The following is a 25,760-nucleotide window of genomic DNA, read 5'->3' on the forward strand; positions in this document are numbered from 1 at the left end:
TAAGAATGTTTTTACGGACTTATGTGGTTAAATAGAGTCACATATTGCTGTATAAAGGGGTCTTGCATAAAAGTCCAGTCTTAGTTTAATTTTAGTCGATACCTCTCCTGCTGGGGTCACCCGAGGGAAAACGGTCGCTGGAGATGGGGACCAGGTGTACGATCACTCACAGTTAGTTGCTGTCTTCAAAACAAATGTTAAAAATCTGAGAGTGATTGCAATTGTTTGGAGACAGGTTTCCTCCCGTCAGGCGACACGTGCAATCAAAATAATCTGATTAATTAATAATCTGATAGGCAACTACAGATTTTTAAAAATCTATTTATTTATTTTTACTGCTGTCGAATGACCGAGCCATTCGACAGCAGTACATTGATGTTATGGATTCAAAGCTATTCTTTTGGTAGCTAAACAAATTTACAGTAAGTACCTTTGAAAATCAAATATAAGTCATAGTAATAAATAAAGAAATAATTCAATATAAGCAAATAAGATGAAAGTACTTTAGATCAGGTTTAATGTGCTAGTTTAATTAATTTAGTTCATCAAGTGCAGACAGAAAAGGTTTCATAAAAATTGGATTTACAGATTTTACACAACGTTGCTGACAGACAAACAGGAACAAAAGCATAAAGAAAACAATTAAAAAAAACCAACAAACAGGAAACTATCATATGCACAAATACACACTGTGTGGGGTAAAAATGTGCTTAAAAATAAAAGATGTCAGTTAGGTACAATAATGTTGCAAAGTTTCTGAAACGTTGAGTCTCCTGTGTTTCTGCAATAAATAAATAACTGATGGATTGAATGAATGAAAGAATGAACAAACTGTTTTTTTGGTCTTTTGTTTAACTGGATTATCTTTGTCTTCTTTTAGGAGATCTGATGTTGTTTTTGGATCTGAACTTCTAAAGTGTTCACATCATTTTCAGCACCTCTGTAGATTCCGTTCATCTTAATTTAACATATATTCATCTTCTAGTGAATTCCTTTTTATTTATTTTTTGTTAGCTCTAACATGGTTACTCTAACCACGGTCTGAATGTGGATACTTGCGCAACCTGTTTTGCAGTGTGAGATGTTAAAGGTGGATCTTAGCCTCGTCTTTCATAAGCATTAATCTTCTCTCATTGGTGCCAAAAGGGAAATGTTCGAGCCTCAGGGCTTTTCTGAACTTCATTATAACCTGCCAGCAGACGGTGAGCGCGTCTGTGCGCTCCAGTCACTGATAGGCTCGTTCTGGTCACGTGCGCTCTTCCTTATTCCACCGAGGACTTGGTATAAAACCTACAGCCCCTCATGCAGGGAGCGACCAAACAGAAATCAGAGGACTAATACTCCTGCTGGATTTGCTTGTTTTATTATTGCTGTCGGCTGGGGGAAAAGCCGCAAAAAAGGATTTTCTTTTTCCTCATGGTATTTTTTTTTTTTTTTGAGCGCCTGACATTTCAACTGGTGTTTGGAGACGATGCTGACAGGATTTGGGACTGAGGCAGGATGTTCTCATCTTATTTCAGCCTGATTTTTCTCCACTTTGAGCTGTAATGGATGCAACAGCCTCAACTGAGTGATTTACATCGGAAGTGCTTTGCGGCTCAAAAACTTTAACGTTTTAAATTTCGCCGAAGATGAATGAATGGAAAGGATCAAGAGAGCGTGGTTTTCAGTGAGGCCACCTTTTATCTGTTATTTCCCAAACGCGGCGCTTTCTCCTCACACTAACGCTGAGCAGTGGTTTGTATGAAGCGTGTTTGTTGTGATGCTTCTCCCCTCCATTTCCACTGACACCACTTTGGATTTCCCCTTTTGGATCTGTGCGTTTCCAGAATGGCTCGCTTCGCAGAAGATCTACCCACCCGCTATGGAGGAAGCGCAGGCGGCGGAGGGAGAGGTGGACCGGGCGCTGGGAGAGGAGGCGCCCGGGGTGGTGGCGCTCCGGGTGGGCAGAGGATGTACAAGCAGTCGATGGCCCAGAGAGCCCGGACGATGGCCATCTACAACCCGAACCCTGTCAAACAAAACTGCTTCACCGTCAACCGCTCCCTCTTCATCTTCCGCGAGGACAACCTCATCAGGAAGTATGCAAAGCGAATAACAGAGTGGCCATATCCTTCCTGACGCACAGAGCAGGTGCATCTGTAGCCTAGAGGCACAGTGGTTGAAAAGCAGAGCCACACAACCGCCTGCAGGCCTGTTTGCCAAGCTATTAAGTTTAGATGTGGATTATCTTCTCTAGTGTTGAATGTGCAGCTATTTACGCCCGTGGAGTAGCCGCTAACACACTGTCCCCTCTTTATCCCCCTCCGCGCAACGCTGGCTACACCTGTCGCCCCGCTTCTTATCTCCCTTCAACATGACACAAAGCTGTTCTCTGAACAGCAGCGGGCTGTGAAAAGACTTCACATCCGCCTATTGTGCTGCCTCTTTTATTACCCCCACCTTCCCGGCGCCCACATATATACCGAGAAGTTCTTTTATCAGTATGTCAGCTGTAAACTGCTCGCTGGGCACTGACAGCAGTGGTTAATCACGATCAAACATCGCTATTGATCCGCACAGCTACGAGTCAATGAAGAGATGCGTGCGTAAAAGGGGCGATGTGGCTTGCGCTTAACCGCCCTATCCCCGTGCTCTCCTACACTGTGTTGTGTTGGGGGGGGGGGGGGGGGGGGGGGGGGGGGCAGTTTACTTTAAGTAGAAAAACAGAGAGCGCTCGTCCAGGATAGCAGCACGCCTCGTTGTCTTAGTCGGGAGCCCTCTCCGTGGTGCTGAACTCGCCCACGCTCCCCGCTCCACGCCGTTTATTCCACACTGCAAAATAAAGAAAGAAAGGGAAAAAAAAGAAAAGAAAAAAAGTCCTCTTCGAGGAGTCGTGGTCACTTTTATAATCGCAGTTTGCTCTCTTAAAATTAGCGAAAGACTTGATCATCAGCAGCGTGTTTCTCAGTCTTTCATTCATTTATATAAAAAAAAAAATCAATAAAAAAAAATCTCAGGAAATAATCTCATCTCCCCCGATTTTAAGACTCAGTTTCACTCCCCTCCTAAAGTAGGTTTGTAGCTGTGTTTTAATGATGTTAAACGTTAAAAACGTTTTAGAGAGTTACAGATGTAATAATAATAATAATAATGATAATCTCATTTTCACATTTTTTCATATATATAATGCAACATTAACTTTTAAAATGTAAAAAAAAAGCTAAACTGATATCTGCATGTAAACAACAGGCACGACTTTTGCTGCTGAGGGTTTAAATTCTATTTTCTGATCACATTCAGGCTTTATTTGTGTGAAGGGGGGAAAAAGTACACCTGGGGAACAAAAAAAAAATCAGCCATCATCTGACAAAGATTCAGGTTTTAACTTGGTGTCTTGTTACTCCTGGTTGTCCCAGAAACAGCCAAAAAATTTTTTTTATATTTTAATGTCTCTTAAAGACTCCACTGTAGGTTATAAGCTCAGAGAGAGGTTATATATTTCTGTGTTGAAATTGTTTAGACTGGGAAGCCACAGGGCTTGTGTGATGAACATGACCAGACAGCTGGATCTGCTCTGTGGGCGACAATGAGGACAACATTAGCTCTAATCAAATAACAGCATTTATCAGTTTGTCCGTGCCCTCTATGGGCTGATATGAACCGGAACCTCTGATATTCCATATGGACAAGATAATAAAATAATCACCGCGTTCACTCTCATTCCTGAAATTTTCAGGATATGTAAAGCAGCTCAGTATTTTTATCCATATCTTTGCTGTTACGATTATCAGCTTCCAATTCCCTTGTGATTCATGGACCCTCAATAGGCACTGACCCTCAGGGCAGTGACCGAGTGAAAATGAATGACAGAATGAAGTGGTCAACCATCTGGAAGGATCATGAGCACATGTATAGGATGCTTTCTTTCCACAAAAGGCCTTCAACCAGAGCTTGATGGAAAATTTATGCTTAGTTGGACAGAATGCATCTAAATTCAAGTTTAGCACAGGGGCATGCAGGATTATTCCTGTGCAACCGCCATGAATCTGCTTCCTTATTCCATTAGAATAGATGAGTTACAAAAATGTGATGTTTATTCATCAGTATAAAGTAGTTTATCAGTGCTAAGAAGGTTTGCAGACATACTGAAATGAAATACATGTGACATCATTTATAACTACTCCTTAACTCTGCACACTCCATTTGAGTACATGATCCTGGCCACAATTATCGCCAACTGCATCGTCTTGGCCCTGGAGCAGCATCTACCTGCCGGTGACAAGACGCCCATGTCAGAGCGCCTGGTAAGTCCATCTCTTTAAGGTCGCATCCCTCACACGTTGATTTTCTGTCCCTTCCCCGGAGGTGCCAGATTTACAAAAATATTGGGCAACACTTTATTTTAAGTGCACACATTTACTAATTGCTAATTATTCGACACTTATTAATCTCCAGTTTACTGCTTATTGGTTTTACGTATTTATGCATGCTCAGTATTGGCCTTTCGTGGCACTACTACAATCCTTATTAACAAATATAAGTCCATTCTTGTGGTAAACATCAAAAGTGATTCCTTCACTTGTATTTGACACTTTAATAACCTCCTTCACACTTTCGAAATTCACCATGGCACACTACTACTGCAGTTAGCAGCTCCTCTTCTTATTGAGAGGCACAGTTTCCAGTCAGATTCAGTGAAAGAACAAATTCACTAAAAGTGGCAATATGTTAAATTGAGGAAAGTAACACCCACAGTGAGATAGTTCTGCAATCATGTGGAAAAAAAGAGAAATTAAATCACGAGTGAGAAACTCAGCAGTTCCCTGTAGCCTTAGGAGGAGCAGTGCAGGTTTGTGGAAACTGAGCTGTATCAGAAAACAGCGATAACCAATGTTTTCAAAATGCACCAGTTAGTCCTTGTTGAAAGACAGAGCAAGAGGGATTGGATTAGAAACAAATACATCAGGGGGACAGCTCGGGCTGAGCAGTTTGGAGAAGGAAGAGGGGCAAGGCTAAGATGGTTTGGATGTGCAGATGAGGGAGAGTGGAAATCAGAGGGTGTTGAAGATGGAGCTGCCAGGCAAGAGGAAAAGAAAAAGACCACAGACGAGGGTCACATATGTAGTGAAGGAGGACAGAGGAGGCAAATGGCCTGCTGTGATGAACCCTAAAGTGAGCATCCCAGAAGGAAAGGCAGAAAAATGCTGAAATAATATATCCTACTGAACATCATAAATGGTTATCAGGTGGTTATTGATTAAGACAAAGCTCTTCATTATGGTCTAATAAATGATCCTGCACAATAAGCTATCAATAAGAGTAAGCAACTAGTTAATTAGCATCTTTCCAAATATTGATCTGCACTTGCTTAATTACTTTTGTTTATTTGGTGTGTTTAGCTGTGACTGGTTGTTTTTCCACCCTTCTTCTTCTTCTTCCTCATCCTATCACAACTCCTGCTGCCATTCTCACATATGCAATTTAAACCAGCATTTGAACTCTGACGGTCACGTCGCACTGCTGACCAGTCAAAAGAGACACGAGAAACAAAAGAGACTGCTGCACAGCGAGGTCAAGTGTGATATATGCCGGGGACAGAAATTGTGCATGCAAAGCTGCATGCTCCAGCACCTTGTTCCTCTTGAGTTTGAGGGTGCTGTGGCCGAAGGGGAATTTAGCCTTAAAAATAGCAAGGCAAAGAGCGCTACGAAGAGCAACAGCTTGATGTGGAAAATGTCAAAGAATTCCTCACATATTCATCCACCTTGCTGCTGTTGATGGTCGTGATGCTAATTCAGCAGCGAAGACGCGCACGAGGAAGTGATTAGAGTGGTTACACAAAGAAGGAAAACAAGCATCCTCTCGCTGCCTCCTCCACCTCGAGGATGTAATGCAACAAGATGCCTTTTAATTAGAACAAGGGATCAGGTTTTTCTTTTGTTGTTGTTTATGAAGCTCTGTCAATAGACCAGCAGGCATGCTGTAAGTGGAAGTGATGATAGAAGCTATTCAGTGAGAGTACATCACATCCATTGCAGGGCTTTAATGCCATGATCCGCAGAGGATTCTTTAGCTGTTTTCAGAAGGCTTTTCTTTATGATTCCCAAAATTCCTCCTGCTATGTATGTAAAGATTTCAATTTCTTTATGTATGATTATTGTCCTTTTATAGGGCACTGGAATTATTATAATTAATAGCCTAGAAGCCACTAATTTGTTCCTCAATTATAAAAAACCCCAACCCATTCTTGTTCCACCACCTCAGTAACTCTCATTCAACATATCTATATCATGTGCTCCCTGTACTCACTCAGGGGGTATAGAAAAGGTCACCCTTCTTATAGTGCACGGGCCTGTCACACTGCTTTTATGTGATTATTTACGTTGGAGGCTGGGTGAGGCTGGGGGTTGGGGGCACTGTCTGTCAGCTTGTAGCATGCTGGGAGCAAGAGAGAGAGATACAAAAAATGGAGGGGGGAGAGAAGGCAAAGTGTAGGCGTGAGATATCCTCTGCTCGTGCCCTGTGCGTCGCTTCAGGCTCTCTGAGATATTAATGGGGAGGCAAAGGCAAAGAGTGTCCTGCCACACAGGCCAGAGCTAGCTCCTTTACTTGCAGCACATCCTAGGGTTAGCTCAACCACGTAGTGCAAATTATTCCACTGTGACCCAGAGCTGCTTGCTTGACATGGTTCGAGAGTAGTGCAGTGCTCACATAAACTGCCCAGTCATACGTGTTGCCATGTGAGTGCAAACATTTGGCCCGTGTCGGAGCACGTTCTCATCCCAGGCGTCCCTTACAGCCATTGTGCAACAGCAGCGTTAGATGCCAGGAGATAATCGCCGTCTCCTAAAGTTCAGTGCTCAGTGTGTGTCCTGTTTGGGAACTTTGTGCTTCCCAGTTTGATTTGCTTTGTTTTCACTTACTGATTCGTTTCCTTTTCCTTCACTTTGTACTTACACTTATTTTGTGAAAGTAGAAGGCTAAACTGCGTGGTGAGGTTTAGGAAAAAGTCATAGTGTTGTGACTTATACAGCCTGCTTTCATCTTAAGAGGGCCGGACCAGTGAAACGGCCCTTTCTGTTCATCTAAAGGAGTTTAACAGTTCACGGTGTTGTAGCATTTAATTCCTGAGATATCTTATGAGAAAAAGTAAGTCCAATGTCAACATTACCTCTTTTCACATGACATTGACATGCTGCCGTATGAAAGAAAGAAATCTTTCAGCATTTCTAGCAAGCTGGTCTTATGTTCGACACCCCTAGTTTAGGTTAATAATACACAGCATTAGTGAAGCATGCTGAAAAATGAAGTGCATTTACGTGTGACATTAAGCTGCTATTTACAAACATGTATAATTGACCAGCTGGATGTGAAACCAGTGTGACTATGGTTATATCCCAGCACGTCATGACCTCGTGTCTGAGAGATTCCAGCAGCTGTGACAGAATGGCAGCATTTGACACCCAGGAAATAAGAATGGGCTGTCACGCCACAGGGCCTCTTAAATGCCTTTCCATGTGCTCCAATGTGTTCTGACCACTGGCCCTATTTGTTGGTCCAACTGACTTTTTGGCCCTGCTATCTCCAATTATTGTAATTGCTCCTGCCTGCCAGTGCGATGCTTCATTTTTGTGTTCCTGTTGTTGCTCTAAGCACCAGTTTGACTGTCCAAATGCTCCAGTGTTTGGCACTTCTAGCTGACACCTTAAAAACCTGGTTGGTTGCTTATATTTTCCCATGACACATGAGCAGGGCATTTGAACAGTCCAACCTCTTTTCTGGTTGGGTCAAGTTCTTCCCTGGAAGTTTCTAATGCCATGCTTGTGCCCAACTAACCTTCAATGACTGTCTATAAAAGACTCACGTAACTTAAAAGTCTTTAATCTGAGGTCTTATACCTGAATTTTTTCTCATGGTTAGCAGGGGGCAGCTCTGTAGATATCTATGGAAAAATGGCTCAGCTGCTCATTACATGATCCATGATCTCAGTAAACACCTTTCTGATGTGGTTGTTGCTTCAATAGCTGGTTGTAAACATATCAGGATGTTTCTTTTTGTAAATGTTCATCACAATAAGAGTAGAGACAAAGAACAAGGCTGTGCTTTCTAGCAGCTTCATAAGTCACAAGTAAAAACTGTATGAGAGTTTCTCAGCGACATCCATCCATCTCTTATGTCTGGCTCCAAATCACCATGCAAACCATTCAATGACATTATAGTGGCTACATCCATCTTTTATATACAGTCTGTGGTTAGGATCTTAAGAAGGTGCCTTTCATTTGCCTTGTATTTTACACAATAAGGGCAAATAAAGCACTCAGACTCCTTTCAGTTGGATCTGATTCTTTATTAGGAACCTCAAATGCTACACGAGTACTTTAAGTGACCTTCTGGTCAGTCCCCACCTCACCTTTTCCTCTTTCTGCCCATCTACCAACATAATCGCAGCAAGATTTCCCTTCCCTATTTTTCTCTTATGTCATACAAGAAATGGCCAAGTGCCTTTGTTGTTGCTGCCCTATCAGGCTAAGTATCTCAAATGCCTCTCTGGTCAGCCTAAGTGGCCATTTCTTAGTGCCAGATACTCTACCTGACCTCTAGTTTTGGTTTTGTTACCTCACTGGTGAGACAGAAAGGCCCTCTATTCCATTTAAAGTGCCCTGTTGCATGGCCTCAGCAGAGGTTGCCCTTTTTTTGGAGTCACGCAGCACTGATGATATTTAATGTGACAATTTTTTGTTTGCACATGTAGTTGTCTGCATTCACTTGAAGCTAAATTTTTTTGTTTGAATGCATTAAATGTGCACGCCTGGGGCGCCATTAATTTACAATACCCCCATACGATCATCCTGCGTTTGTGGATATTTGTTTTCCCAGTATTTACTGTCTTTTCATCCAAAAGAGAGCTTCAATTCCTGCATTTCTGCTCATGCCGGCATAAAAAGTGAAAGAAGTTTTTTCCCTGTCTTTTATTCACCCCCTGCTCTTTGACTTAATGCTTCAGTAAACACTCTCCTACCTCCAACAAAAAGATATTCTTCTGCTGGTCTCATCCCCTCTCTGATTCTCTCTGTCTTTCTGCAGGACGACACAGAGCCCTACTTTATTGGAATATTCTGTTTTGAGGCCGCCATTAAGATCATCGCCCTGGGCTTCGCATTTCACAAAGGCTCCTACCTCCGCAATGGCTGGAATGTAATGGACTTCGTGGTCGTCCTCACGGGGTGAGTCCCTCGCCCGCTGGGTGTCAGCTGGAGATGGAAACATTGCAGTAAGAGTGGTTTCTTTTGTGCATATCTGTGAGCACCCTGAGAGGGAGTGTAGTGGAATCACCTCCTTCCAGTTAGATCATGTGCCCACAAGCATGTCTGTTATTCAACGAGTAACCCGAGCCTGTGAAAGAAGTGAAAGGAGTGTGATGTGAGCATTTGCTGGTTTTAGCCTTTGTCCTTAAGTTCAACACTGTTCCTGGGCAACACCATACAGACGCCATGTCCTCGCAGAGCGGCTTCCATCTTTGTTTCTAACAATTTGAGGTTGCCTTCTTTTGATGCGGGGCTGACATACCACCTTAGGCTGTACAATATTCAATATTCTGCATGTTTCACATTTTATATAAGTTTCAGATGTAATTGCATGTCTGCACTGGAAGTTGTTAGCTAAGTGGGGCGCTCTGTGACACATGCTTTTATTGTTGAAAGCTTTTCTTCCTCTTTTGAGCAGCTCTTGGTGGCTTCTCGGCAGGGAAGCCATTGAGGCTCTAGGCCTTTGCAGGGATGTAATAGCCTGTGTTTCTTATCATCAGAGGGGAGCCATGAAGAGTCAGTGACAGGGAACACGGTCAAGCCAATAGTACTGAGTAGTTACTGCTAGGATTTCAAAGCTTAGGGCAGTACAGTACTCCCTTTTGATGATGTAAGAAGTCCTTACAGTGTAATACAGGAAGAGGGTGTAAGGATATTAATACGTTTCTAAGTTGGTGTTGTTTTTACTGTGGTCAGATACAAGAGTTTAGTCTTCAGGTTTACATGTCAGTCATTACCTCTATTTCTTCAAAAGACATGAATCATAAAGTGCTTCTGAGCTGCTTACACATGGAAGCCACCTTTAATATGTCAAAGCTTGTCTTTAAGGGTGAAATGTTGTCTTTATGGGACAAAGAGTCTGTCTTATACAGTATATATAAAGTAAAGTATACAGTATTTATGTGTTTTTGGGGTTTTTTGTGAGTGTTTCTTGGGGCGGGGGCATTGTTATAATAAGGCAGATTAGTGTGATCAGTGTTGGGCAAGTTACTTTGAAAAAGTAATTAATTATAGTTACTAGTCACTTCTTCAGAGAAGTAACTGAGTTACAATATTCTAAAAGTAATTAATTACTAGGAAAAGTAACTATTGCGTTACTTTAAAAAAAATGTTTAACCCTCTGGGGTCCAGGGTATAATTGGCCATTTTACTACTTTTGAGTTCCCCTCTACATTTCAGCTTTAAAAACTATTTACTTTGCCTTGTTTGGCATCATCCTTTTCAGCACAACCTCACGTGTCTGAATTTACAGTTATGTTTTCATTTTGACATAGTGCATTAACACAACTGATCTAAAATCAGAAAACATAAAATCCGAGTAAAAAAAAGTTATATTTTTACTGTAACAACCACAAACATGTTTAATGAATCATACTTCATAACTTTAAATGCAAATATAAATTGTCAATTTTAAAATCATATGTATAAGTTTTGCAAACAACAAAGTTATTTGCAGCCATTTACCTTTTACCCTTTTTAATAACCATTTCAAACTATTTGTATAACAATCAGCTGTTCTGCATCAATAAGATGCCACAAATTATTTGTGCCACTCCAAAAAAAAAAATTCTGTTCACTATAAAGGAGAACATCACAGCCTGATACCTGCAGGTCTGACAGCAGCAGGTGTATCACTCCTGTTTCTACCTGGAGACAGCAGTCGCCTCATTGTTCTGACAAACAGCACAAAACTATCCACAACACTACACACTAACTACACAAGACAACACACTAACTACACAAGACAACACATTAACTACACAAGACAACACATTAACTACACACTACAAACACGCTAAACCTAACAAATATCTCACATCTCAAAACTCTCTCTCTCTCCCCCCCCTCCTCTCTCCCCCCTCCTCTCTCTCTCTCTCTCTCATCATCATCACTCCTAAAACTTCCCCGTCTTCCTAAACAACCAAATGTCATGTTGCCATATCATTTTTTGATTGGTCGACATGGTGCATTTCTCCACCAACACGAAAGGGCGTTTTTTTTTTGTTTTGTTTTTTTTGCTCATAAGCAGAGAGTGCTTGCTGCGCTGTCCTTAGACAGTAAATGTGACGAAACTATTCAGGAAAAAATGCTGCGTATATATTGTTTATCATGACTCTGGTTTTGCGTGGCCTATCAACACAAGTTAAAAACTATATCACCTTGTTGCTTTGTCATCTTGAAGTGGTCATGTGATTGACTTACCACGACTACTTTATTCTTCCTCAGTCAAACAGCAGCACTCGTGCGATTGTTTTGCCCCCTTAGCTCCAGGTGTTGTGCCAAAAAGTGATCGTCTGCAAGAAAGTGATTGCCACCCATGGGACCGCGCGCAGCTGCTCAAAGCTGTAGCGTCCAGATTACTTACAGCTACTTCCGTGCAACTGATACTGTAAACTGAAGACAGCTTCAACCGTCTGTTTGTTGAAAAATAGTAACGGGACCCCACCACATTTTCTTGTTAGTAATGGTAACGGCGTTGTAACGATAGGAATAGTAATTAGTTAGATTACTCGTTAGTGAAAAAAAGTAACGCCGTTACTTGTAACTCCATTATTCCCATCACTGAGTGTGAATAATGCAAAGCTGCTCAAACAGAGTTCATGAGTAAAATGTGTTTTGGAGCTGGAAATGAACAGAACAGATCGACTTGAATTAATGTCCTAACCAACTTCCTGTTTATAGAGCACAATAAAAACCCACAAACTGGCACAATGTAAACAATCGTGTGCCCTGTGGTTAGAGCCACTCAGTGCCAGAACATTTAGTGTTTTTATGAAACGCATTTTAAAAAGTTTAACATTTTGCTGTAATTATTCCACCTAAAAGCGAGTAGGACACAATCTTTCATTAGGGGATTTGGTAATGCAGTAAGAAGTGTATTTCTACCATAAGGACACAGATATTTATCCGAACACTGGAGTCCTCTGAGATAACATTGTTATGGTCCTGGCTCTGTTACCCAGTGATTTAGAGGTTGTTGTTTTTTTGGTAAATGTATATAAATCTGTTATTCTTGGTTTTCCTTGAGTTTATATTCATGTATCTTTTTGCTTAGTGCATTAATTCTGTTCTGTCCCTGTTGTGTCAAGTCTCCTTCAGTTTGGTTTCCTGTTTTCCTGGTAGTCCGTGTCCCATGTGTTTAGTGTACTGTTTTACTTTCCCCAGTCTTGTTTTAATCTGAGTTTCAGGTGTGTTCCCACTCCGACATTTGGACCTGTTTCCATACTTCATTAGCCTGTATTCCCCAGTGTAGATTGCTCCTTGTTTCCAGTGTTCCCCTTGAGACTTTTGTTTCAACGACTGGTCTGGTAATGAACAGCTCACTTTAAGTTCACCTGTACCTGCCTCTATGCATCTGCACTTGTGTCCTCAACTCAACATGAAATCATAGCCTAACAAACATGTTACCCAGAGCTTGGAAAACCCCATCAATGTTGATATTGAAATGCATATGAAAGATAGATGTAGCCACTGTGACTCCACCCATTATTCTGTAAAGTGCCCATCAGTTTTTTTTTTAGCATTGTCGCCATTGCAAGCCAGAACTGACTGTGTTAGGATGTTACAGTGGAGTTTTAGGGTCATGGATTGCAAACCTGGAAAGACTCAGATGTCAGTAATGTACAGATAAAATATAAGAAGGTGAACTATGAAAATAGGAGCACAGATTTCTTTGATGGGCTTTTAAGTACAAATCACACAACAAGCCTTTTTTTGCCAGGTAAAGACAATGGAAATGCTCTCAAATGCATACATTTAAGACAAAATGCAATTTAAAAGGCAGATTTATGGAAAAACTGAATACACACGTTTGTCATGAAGGTGTAAATGAGTTGTGAATGTTTTAAACAAGTTGGACATTTTAATGTGGAAACTGTGGGGAATGACATTGGAGAAATTGCTCCATGTTGACTGGGTTACTAGTGACTCCCAGGAGGGAACAAATATTTGATTTTTGTCAGGTTAGAGTATCAATACAATGTCCCCAACCAGCAGTCATACAATATTAGAAACGTGCTGATAAATGCCTGTTTTGCTTTAATAAATGCATGCCCAGAGAGATGATGTCCGGCATTCGTACTCTATGAGCTTTTGATTGGACTCCGGTGATAGCTAATGGCTTTTTCAAAATGTCAATAAAGGGAATAAATTGAGCTGGATTTTAAATGGAAACCAGAACAGGGCTGTAAGTGTTGACAGGTGACAATAAAAACACAACAGCTGGAATCAATGCAGGTAAGGGAGGCTCAAATGACAGATTCGGTTCATGCGTCTCAGAACAGTTATTCTTTTTCAGTCATGTCATGCCATAAAGAGCACATTTCAGACCTTCTTTTGCCTTCTCTTGGCATAGAATCAGGAAAATAGTTAGAATCTATGATTACATTTATTCTCTCCCTGCTGTACTTGTTGAGGCAAAGAGTTTCTGTTAGAAGATCAGAGCATACAGAGGCATGTCGACTGACGTCTTCTTCTGTTTTTTAGCAGGTCTCAATGTCATTGGCCACGATATTTAATAATCAGAGTCTCTCAGACTCAGAGCACAACATGTGTTTTTAAAGGTATCCTGCGGTGTAGTTTAAAGTTACTTTCATTGCTATTTATTAATTATTGACATTTGCAAACCTGTTATGATTGACGCTGAAGAACTGTCTGGTCATCTGGTCATTTTTCACCTGGGAAACATAATTTCCAACCTACAGTGTAAGATAGGTCAGGTGGTTATAACCTGTCCTCAGACTGATCTTATGTGTCCTTATGTATGTTTTTGTTTGTTTGTTTTTTAAGTTCTAAATAGTATAGGGAAATGAGTGATTGCTCAAGACTGTTGAAAAGTACTGCATGTTAGCCATGGTTGACTGTAAAACATTACAATAGCTTTAACTTCAGAGACAGTTGATGGGATCCTTAACTATCTGCATCTGAAAATGGCAGTGGTGATCACACTTTTGCATTGTGTTTTGGTCTTTATGCTTAATAAGCCATAAAGAAGTATGTTTTTTATGCATTTTAAACTTTTATGCACTGATTTCAATCAATAGCTTTTTGTTTACAGTGTATCAAAACCAGCTTTTTATTTGAAGGGCTTTTCTTTGCTCCAGAAACTAAAGCTAGAGAAATGGCTCTTCAGGTTTGTCTACCCGTTGCTGACACAGCTGGATACAAATTAGCCATTATGTTGTGATGTGTGTGTCTCCGTTTGGTTGCCAAGCAACCTCAGTAGATAATGTGCTTCGATGTAATCGGGGGTTTCTGTGTGTGTGTGTGTGTGTGCGCGAGCTTGTGTGTGACACGCTGTTTGTTTTCTGCTCGACACGCCCCTGTGGGACCGGGGTTGGGTTGAGGCGGGGGTGGGGCGGGATGAAGGTGTTCGAACTGAGCCCACATCAATCTGAAACCAATCAGATCACCTCTGGATGGATCACTGGGTCACAGGAGGAGGAATCGGATGAATGATCCTAATGGCAAATGATAGAAGGCTAACCACATGTCCTCAGACATTCACCCCTCTTAGATGAATTTAAGAGGATTAAGTGGATTTTACTGCTCACCTGGGTGTTAAAAAGCCTCTGCTTCACTCTGTGTTGTCAATATAGGGAAGAATTAGTGATCATAATAATACACTCATAAAAATTCCCTGTTAATCAACTAAAAAAACAAAAATCCCTGTTCTACATTTTTGTATGGGCGTATATTATATCAGTTTATTAAGATAAGTCTTAATATTAACTACTTATGTGGGGTTTTTTTCAAGTAAAATAATCAACTTTATTTCAGTCAGAATCAAATGAAGAGCCGCAAGACGCTCCCAGCTTAGACCAGAGTGGGGCTCAGTGACAAGACACCTGACACTGATTAGGTCAGCTAATTTTTTTTCTTTTTTGTTACCTTTACATAACTTTAACAAGTCTCCAACTTCTATTTTGATTTAAAAAACAAACAAACAAACAAACAAACGAAACTATTGAACTTCTTACTTTTCCACATGGTCATCCACAGTCAGGTGCCTCCCACCTGACTAAAATAGCACTATTTTGTGCAATGAATTTGTGATCTTTGTGCCTTTTAAAATGGTTGCTTCAAAAACAGGGACCAGGTCTTTGACCACTCGCAGCAACTTTGGTCTGCCAAGACAATGATAAAATAGTAATAAGACAAAGTCAGTTACCTGTTCTACGTACACAGAATTTCACATTAACTTCTCACATTCACAAATCCCGCCAGAACCTCGTATGTTTGAAACAGGAAGTCCTCCATAAATGTAGTTTCTGCAGGACATATGGGAATACAATCAGTTGATTCAAATCTCCTTTAGCAAAGAGATAAATCGCAGATGGCTTACGCTTCTAGGCGCAGGCTTAATAGTTATGCTCCTTGGTCTAGTTTCAAATGAACTCCAGAATAGTTTGTTTATAGTAGGAAAGGTGTAAATTCTCCAGGTTATCCACTGGGCCAGAACACATCTTCTTCCTGTGTTTGCTTTTGTTGTTCCCGCTGCAGGCACATCTCACCAATAAGCAGATTAAACATTGTCACATGGTATATAGTGATGCATGGTATTCAGTTTTTTCCAGTGTGAAAGGAAACCAAACCATGAGAAAAAGCTACAAGTTTACAAAGTCATCAAGTGATTGAGACAAGAGCAAATGAACTATACATGTGAAAATGCCCTGAGTGTGACGGTAGAGAGACTGATTGTTTGGAAGCAGACTGCCTCCCACCAGGCGACATGCAGTCATTTTCTGATTTAAAGCAGGTGCCATGAGGTTGAAGGTGTTACATGTTCAACCTCTTGGTGACCAGTTGGTCACCACAATTACTTGCAGTTGGTCTCTGACAGCAAATTATTTCCAGCTGTATGGAGGTTACCATCCTACTTTTACTATAGTGTAACCAAGCCATTAGAAAATTATTCTGACATGCGGCTGGAAGATGAAGCTAATATCAAAATCTAGGAAAAAGGAAACCTTTAATACGTCTCTCCCACATGATGAGACCTATGCTTTTTGAATTATTTGTCCAGTAAATTATCAGAAAACTGAAAAAATTATGAAAACATGTGAGAGTATGCAAAATAAATCCAAACCTCAAACCAATCAAAATACTAAAATCAAATCAAATCAAATCTAGCTACTAAGAAAAAAAAATGTATTGTGAATTTGTAAGTGCATATATTACCTTAAACTGGTGGTTTTAATATCCCTGATTTAAACGTGTTGCATTTACATCCACTGAAATTTATTTTTGAAGAGTATCTCGGTGATGAAACGATAATAAAATGAAAGCAGTTTGTGTAGCAAGAGTTTAAAAAAAAGAAAAATCAATCAAAAACAAACGTAATGCTCCTTCAGTTGGATGTTAGTGGCAGCTGCATAAATGATTGATAAAACATGTATATTAAAAATGCCAGGCAATCAGTCAAAAGTGACTGGTTGTAGTTTCTATTGATCTCCTTGGGCTGAAGTCTAATGTAGGATGTATTCTGACAGGATGTGGCTGTGGCTGTACTGCAGGATATGGAGAAATAAGTAATTCTGTTTTCCCTGGAATTAAAATATTTTCAGTCATGCTCTGTTAATCATCTTATGTCATCAATAAGTCAATAGCTTATTTTCCCACTTTCCCACTATGCTGGGAATCAGTGTTTGTTGTCTGCCAGTTGTACAGTTCCAGTGCTTCGTCCTCAGGCTAATTATGTTGATACAGCCATCCAATCCTAATGAGAGGGTCTAAATGATAGTGTAGCTGAAGGCAGTGGCAGACCTTTAATCTGTCCTGATCAGGCATTAGGAGCTCCTAATAAGAGAATAAATCTGCCTGTGTTGCCACAGGCTTAATCAATATAACACTGAGCTAGCTTGCTCAGGAACACGGAGCCCTGATGAGGAGCCAGACACGGACACTCACATGCTGAGCACAGCAGCGTCCATGACATAAAGACAAAGGTTGGGAAGCCTGCTCTGCTTAGAAAAACACTTTCTTTTCTGGAGTGTTTGCCATTATAAAGTGAGAATTATAAAAACACAGATAAAATCTTCACCACATTCATTCTTAATCTCATATTATATCAATGCAATTTAACCCTCAGGTGACCAAGCTGCTAGGGACTAAAATGACATAGTTGAGTCATGTATGATGTCATCATATCTTTCACAGGAATACTTTTGTACAAACATAAATCGCAGGCCGCTGACATACTGGATGCTGGCATGCATGTCAGTGCTGCATGTCCACAACAGCACCATCTATCATCTGATTGTTTTTGGTGGAGATGAGCTGCTCCACCCTGTGACTGTACTGGCAGGACAATGCCTTGATCAGAGGCAGCTACAATCAGTGATGTTGCACAACTGCAGGGCACTCATCCAGGAACGGAGAGCAAATCCTCAACAACGGATTCGGACACTTGTGCTGTTGATGCAGAGACGGGTGGCAGCTTGTGTCACGCCCAGAGGAGGCCCTACCTCATATTTAACATGCTGTATGCACATATATTACAGTACTGGGTCTATAAAATAGATTTAATGCCTAATTTTGCATTTCATTTGTTGAATAGTACATTTGGTGTGGATTGTGTGTTCTCCCTGTGCCTGCATAGGTCCCTGACAAAACTGAACACAGGTGTGCGTGTGAGCGTGAAGCCTGTGATAGATCGGAGACCTGTCCAGCATGTACTGTGCCTGTTGTCCTATGACAGCTGGGAAGGACTTGGATAAGTGGAGGAAAATAGATGGAAAGGACAAATTTTGCAGTCAACACTAAAAATCAACCCTTCTGATACAGTACAGCCTGCTACTTTCAATCTATTAGTAATTGTTTACTAGAAAACATAAATTAAAATAAAATCAAAGGCTGTAATTTAAAATAAAACAAACATGCACGCATTTATCACAACCTTCCATTATCTTCGCTACACCAATGGGCCAGCTACTGTAAAAACTACGGAAAGTTGTAGGAGAAGTAGATTATGGTTGTGAGGCTGTGAGAAGACTGTGAGATGAGCGTAGGATCCAGTGTGTTAGTGTTACATCTGTTATTTCATATTCATGAAGATGGCTACACTGTAAAAGTTGAATAAGCAAATATTTGAGGGAAAACAGCAGAAAAGTTTTTGAGCAAACTCGCGATAGCGGTTTGCATGTTTGCCAGGAAAACAAAGTCCACTTTGCATATTTACAGATGTTAGTTTGCAGAAATGACGTTGTGTGTAATGGCATTCGAAATCTTTCCCCAGTTTGACAAACTAAGACAATAAATTAAAGAAACAACCACTTTATATATGTTTATGTACTTCCCTGCTTGAATAGATAAAGATGTGTGCAACTTTTCATTAATGAAATACATACTTGTAAAGTATTAGGTAGATAGGTACTATAGATAACTTCTGCAACAAAAGTAAGAAATAGAGCAGATTTATGTAGAAGAAACTAATTTGTGAAGTTAACACAACTTAACATTTGTGTTAGAGGACTTACAAAACTATGTGTTGTGCACAGGAATTCTGCAGTCATTTGATTGGTGGTTGTGGCTTCTTTTACATTTAGAATTTATGAAGTGATGACAGAGTTAATTTGCAGCAAGGCCATACAAATACTCAGATGTAAGGTTCACAAATTAAAACATACACCAAAAAAAATCCACACAAAGGAGAAACACATAGTAAATATGGAATAATACAAAAACAGGTGAAATTAAAGGCCTTGGCTCCTGGGTAATCCAGCAGACCTGGTATGCTTTGCGTTTAGATCTCTGTCCTTTGTCCAAATTGGGGGCACGCCCTTTTTGATAACCAGTCACTGTTATTGACTAAAGCCTCCCATGGCCTTTTAGTGCCTGTGTGGACACTATGGCAACCACGGCCTAAGGCTCTGAGAACAATAATCCCACTGTGATGTCCAGAGAGACAATGCCAGACCAGTTGTTTTCATTTATTTATCTGAATGTTTGATTCACGGTTGCCCCCCCCACACACACACACACGCCCCCAGCAGTAAGTGGTTGGGGCGAGAGTCGGAGCTTGTGTCGACTTCAAAGTTGCGATATCCTTTCATGTGCTTCTCAGGCAACGGGCTAACACAATGGGAGGCTTCAAAGTATAGCAGCAGAGACTACAGAAGACAGGTCACTTTAGCTTATGCCCCGCAACCAACAGCATGAATAAATGTTACCTTTGAACAGCAGCCAAAGTGCTGCTGTCTGATCTTGTAGGACTTTCAGTCATGGACTTGTTGAAGTTACACGTGCGCTTTGTATGGACTGTTTTGTGTCTTTGTGCTTGTTTTTCATACACCTGCTGTGTTTTACTTGCAGCTGTGGGCTCAGGTTAAGTCCAGGGTTAAATAGTGTTTGTCTGATTTGGCTTCTCATATCTCATGTCACCTGAAACATGTTCGTATTCATTCATTCATTCATTCATAACTTTGAAAACCCAGCACGTCTGGGTGTGACCACCAAGCTACACAGCAGAAATGTTGACTGCATGAGAGTGAGTTTGCTTCCTTATAACCTCATGTGCAGCCCTGAAGTCAAGGCTTCAATCTAAAGGTGACCCTGCTTTTACCATCTGGGCCCCTCAACTTTTCAGAGACCTGCCTGAAGAAATACTGCCTCCAAACTCGGTGGCGTCCTTCAAATCACTTGTTAAAGCACATTTTTCTGAGCCTGCTTTTATGTAATATATCATTTCATCTTTTTTAAATGTTATTTTAAGAGTGTCATATTTCGGTCTTCTTGTACATTTTAAAAATGTTTTTCCTCGCAATGTTGGGTTAACTTTTCTTTTGTTTTGGGCGTGTCTGGCTTTATGTTTGAATTTAGTAATTAGCTTCTGTCACCAGTAGGTAGAAACTGCTGATGGCTTCTGTATAGTAAGGATATATTATTATTATTATTACCTGATTTTTCATCTAGTCCAATCCTCAGGTCAAAATGTTAATTCGACACATAATCAAGTATTCACATTTTCCTTTAACCTTATAGTAAATCTTTGATGGTGGAAGTTATAAACTATAACTGTGAAGGATGCATGTGCCACCATGACATCATTTAATATTAAGTAAACACCATCCCAGTATTACCAGGCTTTGTCCATGAACGTGCTGCTTTTTAAAAACAAGCATTGTGTTGTATTGCTCATGATGCATGATTGGCTCTACCTCGCTAGGGAGCGATGTAAAGCTTGTTTTTCTTTGCTTATCCAAGTATGTGGTTAACATGGTCTACTGGAACAAGTCACATGGGTCAAGTCGCGAGTGGGGCTTCATGTTTGAAACACTTTGGAAGGGATTTTTGGACTGCGTTACAGCTGGTTCCCAGGTGGTCTCCTTCACTCCTTTCTCAAACCATCTGTCTATTTGGTCCTTCTTCGAGATGATGATGTTAATATTCACATTTCGTAACGGGAGTGTCGTGATTTTGGCTGTGACAAAAAACATGTCTGAGTTAGCGTTTAGCTCAAAGCATAATGACGTCCATGTACAGTGGACACAGTAAATTGTTTACAGACTCAATTATTAGCGTGCTCCCACTTTGGATTTTTTCCTTGCTTTTATGGACCCTTATGTCAATATAATCAGACTGACAGATGTGGTCAGGGACCTGGGCAGCTGCGAGCTTGAACTGGTTTTCGTGTATATAGTGTGTGGTGGCCTGTCTGTTCTTTTAGTGCCTTCTAGCCAGTTAGTGATCTCTTCAGTGAGTGCTCTGCTGAACACTGCATGTTCTCAGGGGCTGGCTGAATGCTGTTGATGCCATGTTGTAGCAGGCTGTTTCCAGCCCTGCACTGTCTGTTGGTGGCCACATAAGAGCTCCGAGCAGTGGGAGGGAACGCTGCTGGCTTTTTCCTCTTCCCACTCACGTTCACATGGATGTGGTCAGGAATACAAAGTGAAATGGAGCTGAAACTAATAATGCTTTCATTATTGATTAAACTGTGTGTATTTATTCGATCCACCCCTTGATCACGCAGTCTATGTTAGTAAAGTAGGGAAAATAGCCAGGGTCATTTCATGAGAAAACAGTGAGTGCATACAAAATTGTATCTTCATGCTATGAATGTTTTCTGTCTTACAGGCCCAAAAAATACTTTTACTTCCAGCATTTCTGAGACCTTATAGGTACAGGAGATAGCTGTGTGAAATTTCAGATTGCAGCTCTTTTCAGATTGCAGCTTGATTTTAGTTTTTTTTTTTTTTTTTTTTTTTTCAGAAAACAGAATCTCAAATTTTTCAAATATGACTTTGTTGGAAAATTATTTTGGCACAGAAGGAATCTTGAAGAGAAGCTAAATCTGGTATCAAAACCTAGGTAAAAAGGAGACCTTTCAGATGCTATAATAGCCACATATCCCACACGGTGACCCTTTTAACCTTAAAAAGTACATTTTGTTTTTCTCCAGGGAATTATGAAAAGACTGCTTTTTGCTACTCTACTTCATGGGTATCAAAAGGTGCAGCTGTGCTTCTGAAATTATGTCCCATGACACTAATGCTCAAGTTTTGTTGTAGGCAAGATAGTGACACTTGGAGTGGGTGTAAAATTATTTTGGCTGCAGTTTACAAAGGGCTTAAATGTGCTTTTTGACCCTGAAAATGTCATGTGTTTTTGTCTTCTGTGCTTGCTATGGTATAATTGCTCAAAACTGCTGGAAAAATAGTGCAAAGTTTTGATTCACCTTTGTGTAGGTCTATAACATTGAAAAATGAATGTTTCATTGTATAAAGGTACATTTTGGATGCCTTCACTAAAGTAAAAGAAAAATCAGCAGAATCCAAGGGCGTCAGATGGGAACTTTTTCATATTTGCTGGATTTTAACTCTAAATCTCATAGGTCAGTGTCTTTAAATTGCTTGTTTTGTGCAATCAGTGACTCAGTCCCAGAAATTCAGACTATCATTCCGATGCACCAGGATGAGTCAATAAAAAGATTATATGGTCAGTTAAAGGAAAGACAACCATGAAAAAAGAGCAAACGACTTAAAAAGGCTTTCCTGCAGTATTTTACAAACTGCTCATATTGTGCAATAGATTATGTGAAATTGTTGTTAAAATTATAAATTAAATATAAACATTATATATGTCTGTATGTGAAGAAGTATCTACTTTCAGCTACTTTCATCTCATCCACACTCTTTCTGCAATTTCTCTGTTGCTATTTTCTGGCGCATGAAGGTTGTCTACCTCATGAATAAGCTATGATTGGTTTGGTTGTAATTCTAGCTGTTGTCGACTGCAACACCAGGCTGATTTGGTTATTCTTTTCTCAATCAATGTCATTCATATCTACCAAACAGACCATATTGTTATGTTTGTTTCCAACTTTAAATCCACCCAAACAATCAGCAGATTATTGTCTAAGTTTCCTCCTGAGCTAAAGTCAGTCTGCAAAGCACAAGATAGTGTGATCCCCACCTCCTCCTCCTCTTCCTCCTCTCTACGAGCGTAAATTACTACAACGCCTCTAAACTCCAAATAGTTCCCAGTGGGTAGGCTTGCATCTTGCATGTAGCTCGCTGGCACTGATGTGTGAATGGGTGTGAAGGGGGAATGAGAGGCACTTTGTAAAAGTGCCATTTAAATGCAGATGTGCATTAAGAAACGTCATTGCTGAATCACACTGCAGTCATGCAGACTTAATTTTCCTGCATGAAACAACAGCTTTCTACTCTTAATTTTGTGTTTCTTCTGTATTGAATTCATGCTTTACAACTTAATAGTGTCAGTGGTTAGTATACCATTAGGCTGTTTTTCAGTGTTCCTGTGTTTATCTCTCAAGGTTTTGTCACAGGTCTCACACTCTTTGCACCACACGATTGTGGGCATGTGGTCCCTACAGGAGTCTCAGTCCTGGTGTTGAGAAAGTATAAAATTTGTCTTAGCCAAAATCATCGTAAGTGAACTCTGGAGTACTCTGAATACTCAGTATTGTTAGCTGAATCTGAACACATCCACAATAATTCGAGCATAAAAACAAAAAAATTAAAGTAAGAATCATAACAGAGTGAGCTGTCAGTATGAAGAAAACAATCTTTTTTTTAACTTAAACTGAAAAATACATTATTCTGTACAATTAGTAGCTTGCTATTCATGTTTTCTCACAGGTAGCAGTATTTAAACCAGCCAGTGGCATTAATTAATACCACTTTGTAGAAAAGCTGCTGAGGTGGACAAATTTATGCAACGAGTGGCCTTTGGCACGTGGACGTTGTGTGAGAATAATCTTATGAGTCCACAGTTGTCAAAACAACAGTAAAAGTAAAAAGTCTCATGGATGCAGCCATTCTCCTCATGACTTTGCATGTCTGTGTTTCTCTTTCTTTCTTTAAAAAAAATGTATTAACAAAGAGTGGGACATTATAGCATTTTAAAGTAAATTAGTTTTATTAAAATGGAATTTCTTTAAAATTATTAATCTTGGTGGCCAAAAAAAAACTATTAGAAGAACCGACAAACAGCTACAGGTGATCTGAGTTTATGGTCACTGGATGAGGATGTCACACTTGCATGTTTGGACAACTCACTTGACAAATTAATTAATAAGAGCTCACAATAACCAGCAGCCACCCCCCGTTCATAAATATTTATGAGAAGAGAAATACAGTAAAGCCAAGGTGACTCAGAATAACAAACACTGTAGATGTTTGAAAAAAAAAATCCAGCCTGCATCTACGGCTTTGCTATCGCACCTATTTATGTCTGACTGAAATGGCTGCTAGCAAGATGGCTACACATGCAGTAGCTCAAACAATTATCTCAATGACTCTCATGTGGTCAGTGGCTGGCAAGGTGCACCACTAGCTGTAACACATAACATAGAGTAGAAAGGCACGGCTCATGATATGGATGCTTTTGAAGAAAAACATGACATCACTTGACTCAGTGAGGGGTTGGTAAGCCCAGAGACGCACACCATAACAGGAATTAATCACAGATTTGTCGTTCTAACTGATGTGCATGACGAGTGAAGCACACACAAGCACTCATGCATATCTAGACACATGAAAACCCATATGATCAAAGTAAATCCTCTCTATTTTTACACACCAGCACTCAGGCACATACACTCACACGTATGCATGCATGAGTCTGTTGGCTTGGCTGACAAAGTTCCAGTGAAGCATGGCGGAAAGTGATGCCTGTCATTTCCTGTAGGCAGAGGAAGTGCACGACTTCACCACTGATGTGGCAGACTGGCAGGTTTCCTTCTTCACACACGATTCAGCCCGGAGTTAAATGCAAACAACGTGTTGTTGTCTGGCAAACATCGGTAATTTTGCAGGTGCTCCAGCCAAATTAATCAAAAGTGAAAGTGACAAGTATGAGGATGTTTTCTTTCCCTCCTAAAATGACTCCGGATGCCAAAAAAAAATCTTCCAAGACATTCACCTAGGGGCTTTTCTTTTGCTTTTTAAAATATTTTTTGATTTAGTTTAATGCATGAAATTAAAAATAAGGATTAAAAAGCACATCACAGCTTCCCATAATAGTGTATTCAGAGATCCTGCTTCCTTCAGGAAATAGTCCTGCCAGGAACAGCCCAAAGGAGATGAGAGAACATGCAGAAAAGTAGCAAATCCTCGTATTTTAGAGCCTGATATTAGATATGGTGTTTTATCCATGGCAGAAAAGCAGCTTGAGGCCAGACTACAGAAGCTGCAGTGACATGTCAGAGGGAGAGATTAGGATTTTTCCATTTTAAATAGAAGTGTAGATTTTAGGGGTATTGGTGGGAATACAGTCCCCCACATATTTAGGCATGCATTTGTTCACCAAAAATAAAAACATGAAAGAATCAGAGAAAAAATAAAACTGTCAGCTATGAGTTGTAACCACATAATCTGAGCCAGAAGAAAATCAGGTGGTTGTCCTTTTTTTGCTTATAAAATTTGAAACCCAAGTAAGTTGTGAACCAAATTATTTAGAACTGAATGTTTTATTAGTTGCTAATTAATCTTAGGATTACATTGTCTGTCTTTGTGGCTTTCAGTCTGCCTCAACAACATATCTACATGATTCTTAGAAATGTTCCTGAAACACACATTGATGCACGTATGACATGCTTTGAATACTTTGTATGTGTGGAGACTAAACAAGGGCAAAAGCGAGATCAGAAAAGTTGAGAATGACAATGCCTAAAGGCTTCACTGCATTATATTTCTGTATATCTTGTTTCATTTTTATGTTTTCCTCTGCATAAATACAAAAAATAGCCACCACAAACTGCATAAGAATTCACTAGAATCTTAAAATAAAGTGTCTCTACAACCATTACAGGGCATGTTTGATATGCTACGTGCAGAGCCAGAGATATGTTGCATGTGCACGCTGCAGCTGCTTGAACTAGCGTGCAAGTTTCACTCCATTACTTCATTTTCTGATTAAATTATAGAGCCCTGGGTTGTCCAACACTTAAAAAATTACATTTTCCGCTGCTCATTTCCTCTCTGCATTTGGTCATAATTTGGTAAGTTTCAT

The 25,760-nt window shown here is 40.2% G+C and overlaps 1 protein-coding gene across 1 annotated transcript in view; it reads left to right on the forward strand.

Moving 5' to 3' along the window:
• The first annotated feature begins 1,300 nt into the window (after window positions 1–1,300).
• The window catches only part of cacna1bb (calcium channel, voltage-dependent, N type, alpha 1B subunit, b), a 220,402-nt gene continuing 195,942 nt past the window's right edge, over window positions 1,301–25,760 (forward strand). The window contains exons 1-3 of the mRNA XM_085279031.1: window positions 1,301–2,107; window positions 4,180–4,286; window positions 9,067–9,206. Coding sequence (XP_085135157.1) covers window positions 1,831–2,107; window positions 4,180–4,286; window positions 9,067–9,206 — 524 coding nt within the window. The 5' untranslated portion in view covers window positions 1,301–1,830. The remainder of the gene's footprint in view (window positions 2,108–4,179; window positions 4,287–9,066; window positions 9,207–25,760) is intronic.

The sequence above is a fragment of the Mchenga conophoros genome, linkage group LG7 (genome assembly GCF_057382185.1).
Source record: "Mchenga conophoros isolate Kocher_MC1m ecotype Shallow Benthic linkage group LG7, M_conophoros_male_GT1.1, whole genome shotgun sequence".
Taxonomy (NCBI): Eukaryota; Metazoa; Chordata; class Actinopteri; order Cichliformes; family Cichlidae; genus Mchenga; species Mchenga conophoros.